Source organism: Grammomys surdaster, unplaced genomic scaffold, assembly GCF_004785775.1.
Source record: "Grammomys surdaster isolate TR1022 unplaced genomic scaffold, NIH_TR_1.0 278, whole genome shotgun sequence".
NCBI classification, from domain to species: Eukaryota; Metazoa; Chordata; class Mammalia; order Rodentia; family Muridae; genus Grammomys; species Grammomys surdaster.
Genome location: NW_021604719.1, coordinates 1,928,597 through 1,935,245, shown reverse-complemented (window position 1 = coordinate 1,935,245; position 6,649 = coordinate 1,928,597). Strand labels below are relative to the sequence as shown.

General features: G+C 37.1%; 1 protein-coding gene across 1 annotated transcript; it reads right to left on the bottom strand.

Moving 5' to 3' along the window:
• Window positions 1-325: 325 nt before the first annotated feature.
• Spink14 (serine peptidase inhibitor, Kazal type 14 (putative)) lies at window positions 326-3,553 on the bottom strand. Its single transcript, XM_028777119.1, has 4 exons — window positions 3,484-3,553; window positions 2,715-2,758; window positions 1,250-1,386; window positions 326-371 (listed from the first exon to the last, which is right to left on the bottom strand). Exons 1-4 carry the CDS (start codon window positions 3,551-3,553, stop codon window positions 326-328), a joined length of 297 nt encoding a protein of 98 aa, XP_028632952.1.
• Between the last annotated feature and the right edge of the window lie 3,096 nt (window positions 3,554-6,649).

Genomic DNA, 6,649 nt, shown 5'->3' with positions numbered 1-6,649 from the left:
CTCTACTACTAAGATATGAGACAGAGACGCAAGATACAAATTAAGATATTCAGGAACATTTGTTTATTTGTAGAGATTGGGAGTGATCCCAGAGTCCTCCAACCTGTGAGACGCTGCTATAAAAGTGAGCTTCATTTCCAGGTTAGGATAGTTCATACACTAAGGAAAACACAGAAGGACCATCCAGGTGTCAGCTTCCAATAACTCTTCATCACCAGGAATCTATGAAAAGAAAAAAAGGCAAAAGGAGAAATTAGGCACAATAAGGAAGCATCTGTGCTGGAGATCAAGGAAAATATCATCTTACCCATCCATGTTCACTCACCTAGCACTTTCCATTGTGGTAATATCTAATTCTTCCCCCAGATTTCCTAAACAAAGGCATAATAAGCATTTGATTAAGAAATTTTCCTTGGGAAAGTTAAGATACAGACTATAACGTTAGCTAGTTAGGACAAGGGCCAGGGCATTGGCCACTGAAGAGATCTACAACTTCTTTAAAATAATTTCTCTGATTGGGCCTGAGTTTGTGATGTATAAGGTGGAAAAGCTATCAATGATTCAGCCAACACTCTCAGCCTTTGGCGAAAATGGAAACTACTGTGCCAACTCAGGGTTTATGCCATCTCTCCTTTGCTCCTTGCTCAAAATGAGAAAGGATTGTTAGAGTAAGGGTTGCAGTCTGACTGCACAAGGAATGGTTTGCTTCTTGTGAAACATACTGCCTCACATAGACAAAAGCTAACATCATGGTGGCTTTGCAATCTGGGTGTTTAATGACTGATTTCCTGTCATGGAAATCCAAAGATCTGAGTAATTAGTCATGGGCAGTGGACCAAAGTCTGCTGTTTGCTAGTAGAGTTCAAGGTTTTAAACACAGAGTCAGCAGAAAATATCTAACAGAAGATAAAGGTAAATTTTATTCTAAAATCAAGTGGTGGGGATTGCAGGAGTTCTAGAATTTCTGTAGGCAAATCCCTTCGTTATGAAATGGAATTCAAATTCCATTATGAGTGTATTGGGAGTATGAGGAAGCACATAAGGAGCATCATTCAGTCTAATGTGTCTACCTTATATGCCAATAGAACCTTTTGTTACAATGGCTCATCTAAGGAAGTACTGATTTCTGTCTCCCCAAATGGTAGAGAAAGACTGACCTCACGGCTGCTGAACTTGGTTGGAGCAACATGGACAGAAATAATAACCAACAAGCTTACATTTTTTTTCTTTCCCTTCAAAGAATACTCACAAGCTCTCAACACACAAGATGCAGGGATTATTATAGGTTACAAAGTTGGTGCCACAGATGGGTTGTTTTAGGTCAGGGCAAGGGTCCACTGTTTTATTGAACCAATTCAAATTTACTTTCTTATAAGGACATTTGATCTGAAATTGAGTGGAAACAAAAACAAAGAGATAATTAGAACTGTGGTCAAACAACAGGCTTCTTATGGATTGTATTAGGGGAATCCAGTTAAGTCAGAATCACATTCCAGTACCACAGTATCTCCCAGTATATCTACAGATAAAGTAATGGCAGTAGATTCAGTCTACACTCTGTTTAATAAGTATCATTTCCCATGGCCAGGAACTTTTAGAGGCCTGGTAAGCTATAGTGAGACAAAAGAAAACATTTAAATTCATGACTGAAGTAAAGCTAAAGTCACAAACACTTGTAAAGTGAAAGACTACTCTGCATCAAATCTATAAAAATGCAAAAGAATTAACCTTTTATTCATGCTTATCCTTTATTTCACTAATCACATATGTGTTGGCCCCAAAATATACACAAAGCTGAGCAGGATAATCAAAAAGAAGAAAAAAACATCACTCGTCTGTTTTACTCATATAGGAGCTGTGAACACAATTTGAGCTTCTGCACAGAGATTCTTCATTCCTTTACAGTTTTTCTGCTTCCAGAATCAAAGAGATTCCTGCTTTCAATATTTTCGACAAAGTAGAATATGATATGACCATTCCTTTTCATAAAAGAACAACTACGTGAAAGTAACTTTGTGAATGTTCAAGTCCATGGTCCTCTAAGAACAAAAAGAACGCCTCATACATGGCCAATGGAGACTCATTATGCAGAAAGAGTTTCTAAACACCACTGGGTATTTGTGTGTGTGTGTGTGTGTGTGTGTGTGTGTGTGTGTGTGTGTGTGCGTGTGTGTGTGTAGGTTTCCAGCTAAGATCACTTCATTTTAGACTCTAAACAACAGTAGGGCTAGAATTCTCATATGCTCATGTACATACTGGCACCAGCAGTATGAGTCAGTGAGTTCTGACAAGAAAACTGAAAGAAGACAGGCAATTTTTAGAGAACCATAGAGATTCTAAGAAGTTAGATAGGGGACAGGAATAGGCAAAATGAAGATGCGTTTTATGCCTGTATAAAATTCTCAAAGAACAGATAAATTAATAAATTTTTAAAAATTAAAATATTAGATTCAGAGCCTGGAGAAGTAAGTCAGTGGTTAAGAGCACTTGTTGCTTTTGCAGAGGACACGAATCCATTCCTAGCAGCCTCATGAAAGCTTATAACAACTGGTAACTTCTGTTCCTGAACGTTCAGTGCTCTCTTCTGTTTCCTGTGATCACCATGCACATATGTAGTATACTTACACAGGAGCAAGCAAAACACTTGTACAATTAAAATAATCCTTTAAAAATTGGATTTAAATTGAGTCCTAGAAAATCTAGTAGGCGATTACCTTAATAAGTCCACGTGTAGGCCACCAAACTCGAGCACCTGGAGCTAGAAAGTGCATAAATATATTGCAAAATTTAATCCCTGATATACCATAACCTAACCTTTTGAGAGAACAAGAAAGCTCAAATTCCTTACAAAGTAATCTCGAAGTAATTAAAAGCACTGTTTCATTTATGTATTTATTTATCCCTTTGTAAAATGCAGGCTGACATTCCTGTTTCTGTAAACAGTCAGCAGAGGGAATGAGTGTACCACCAGTGGGGACGCTGTGAGCCCAGGGCATCAAGCGCTTTGGGAGGAAAACAACACCTTGTTAAGTGGACATTCAGCAACTTCCAGAAAATGTGTGAAAAACTGAGACCTCTGTTCTGCTTGAGATTCCCAGTATGACCTCTGTTCTAGAGGTCACAGGGAACCAGAGCCACTGGTGATCACTGTGGGACAGTTCCAAATATTCTTGAGATGTGCTCTGGATGAAGAAATACTGCTGGTCACTTTCAGTCACTACCTCCCCAACTGCTTTCTCTTTCTTTCGCATTAGGTCCTGTAACCTCCATATAACATATAGGAAAATCAAAACTTTATGTATCCAGATCAGGCTGCACTGTCTCTCTAAAAGTGTGTATAGTAAAGCATGAATGTAGTTGTTTGTATCTATATTCATAGACAATTTTCACTATAATCATTTTAATTCAAATATTCCTGTACAATACAATGTTAATTAGTGTTCACAAAACTTTGCATTCTTAAAGGAAAAGCAAATTACTCACCAGCCAGGAGCATCAAGTGGAACATGATGGAGAACAAAAGTGACAACAGAACCTGGAAATATTTGACCATTTTTCCTTCTGGTGTAATTGTGAAATGATGTCCTGAGATGCTGTCCCAAGATATCACATTTTGATACAATTACTCAGGGGAACATAATCAGAATGCTAAAACAACTTTCAAAATAATAGCCCACTGCAAACTCCACTTTAGAACCTATTCCACTCCCAATTTAAGAATAAATACCTAGGAAAACGTAGATCTTTATTAATCACCTAAAAGATTAAAATTAATGAGCTCAGTCACAAAATGAGTATGAATACTCAGAAAATAGACAGGTCATAAGTTTCTATTCTGTGTGCACAATTGTACTATTTTAGTATAGAGATATTTTATGTCTCTTGAAATGGATACTCCATACCCCAAATTCTATTCACATTTATTTTTTCAAAAGGTGAAAAACCAAGTTGGGTCACATAGAAGTTTCTAGAGTTCTGAAGCAATAGGGAGAAGGAAGTCTATATTTTCTTATGACATAGAGATGGGATCTTTAAATCAAGGAAAAGGTAGTGACACTACAGCCAAATTTAGCTGTGCTAAGAATCTTCTGACTGAATATTAAACTCTTTAGGGTATTCTCGGATACTGAGTAACAAAAGAAACCACCATATCTCAGGGAACCCCGACTCCCAAACCAAGACACTAAACTGTCTCTGGAGAATAACACTTTCCATGACAATTGGACATTTTTGGCAGAATATCTGAGGCTCCTGTTTTGCATCCTCTTGAGACAACCTTGGGCATTATGGTCTTGCTAAGCATATCACTGTCTTATCCTACAATCTCCCTCTAGATTCTTCAGGGATGGAGCAGCAACAATAAAATCCATAAGTCCAAACATATCAACTGAGTTCCTTTCATGCTCCATGCCACAGTTGACCCACCTTAGAAGGAGGAGATGAAGTGAATGGGTTCCTTTTTAGCTGTTACTTCTTCTTTAAAGTTCAAGTATTGGGACTTCTCAAGAGGACAGTAGCTGCGTAGGAGAAGGCGCTGGGGCATTGTGTGCTAGGATGAGCAGGTTCTGGTAGGTCCATCATGATTTTAGTTAGGTTAAGGTCAGACCTCAGCAGGGGATATTTGAAAGGCCTTGTGGAGGGCAGGAACTGGTCACTGGAGAGGGCAACCAGGGCAGCATGTGAGCATTACGTGCTGCGGTTGGAAGGAGCACAACCAAAACTTTACAGACACAGTAAATGTTCCTAAGAGTGAAGACTTCTCAGGCAGAATGAAAAAACACAAAGAAACACCTAATGTACAGGAAGCTGGAGCAGTGATTTGCCGTGGTATGTGAGATCCAGAGATGTCATCTGCAGTGGGTGCATCCTTGTCCCTTAGGCAACCTTGAGCCTTTGAATTGTTAATGGGGACGGTGTTAGCATGGTGGAGCTCCCACTGTTGCATGTATTTTCTTGGTTTTTCTTTGGGAGGGGAGTGGAATTCCTATAAAAATTCTTTTGTTTCCATCTATGAAGAAAATACATAAGATAGACTTTAAAAAAAATCCCAAATGACATGGAGTTAGGCAAGTCAGAAAGAAGTGTTAAAAATGTTGAATTACAAGTTCCACTTTTAAACTAATACAAATAAAGACACATAATACACTGTTTGTTCCAATATTCAATCATGTTTTGAGGTATACATTGTTTTTTCTGTGTTTTCAATGAAAAATAAACTACCACATTTTCTTAGTTTCAAATAGTCATTTAAAGCTTATATTTCTGTTCTTTAAATCACAGCCCATCACATACGTGAATGTTAATTTATTAATACTAAATTGTTGTTCATTATACTTATCTCTTACTCCAATTTAATATTTTAACATACTATCTATAAGTGTACTGGAGAGTCTGTAATGGATTTGGGCAATCTAAAACATGAAAGAGAATTCCATATGCAGAAGGTAGGTTAAGGAAATAAACACAGGAAGTAGAGGGTAGACTGTTGGTAAGAAAGGGGACTGGCAGTAGGGTGACAAAGGAGGGTAATGGAGGGATTCATGTGCTCCAAACACTACATGCCTAAGTGAAACTGTAAAAATGTTGAGTTACAAATTTCACTTTTAAACTAATATAAAGACACAAAATACATTGTTTATTCTAATATTCAATCATGTTTTGAGGTACACATTGTACTTCTGTACAACCAGTGTATGCTAATGATGTTTTCATCTAGTTGTGTGTCATAACTACAATGCAGGCTACTTTAACAATAATGTAGTAGTCTTAGATGAATGATGTATTCCTCAATTCAGAGAGAAGAGACATTCTACTGTTTAGGAAGGTTTACAGATGTAGAAACAGATCTGGCAACAGTGTTTTGTTAACATGGAAAATCATTAATTCCCTCTGCAATTATAAAAATTTCTTTGTGCTTTTATTTTGATGGCTTTTAACCATGGCTATTAATGCAGATGTCACAGGATCACAGTGAAAGACTCACTCATTGTTAAAAGTAAGTGACTTTGAAATTACTTTCCACTCGAAAGTAAATAACTCATGTTTCTACTTTGATATGCTGCAAAATTCATTAACAGGTCATCACTGCTCTGGTCAGTTACAAAGGCCCTGTGTAGAGTCTAGGATTCTAATTGGTCAAAACGGGTAAGGAACACTGGAAACACAAGGTGAAAACAAATGGCCAATCTCTTTCTCTAATGTAGTTAATGCCACAGCCAGGCAAAGTCACTTAAATTATACAAGCTCAAGAAGATAACTGCAAATACTCAAGTGTTCTGAAACTTGAGACATTAGGGTATTAATGATGACCACTGTATTTCTTACATAATCATTGAGAAATGAAGCAGAAACACCCACAGAAATGACATGTCAACTGTGTAAAATTAAGTACAAACTTTATAAGATAAAGATGCTTTCATATTGCAATTAGTAGTCTGTAAACAGTATTTAATCCTGAAGACTTTAGGAAAAAATAAATCCTGTAAAGGAGAAAAAAAATCAGAATAATTTTAGCATTTTTAGACCCTTCCAAATCTCAGGAAAGCTAATATTAAGAGAAGAGGCTAGATATTTATTAATAATTGGACGTGTTTCACAGCACTCAAATCTATGGTTCTTGTTATATGTCACACTAATGGAATAACTTTAA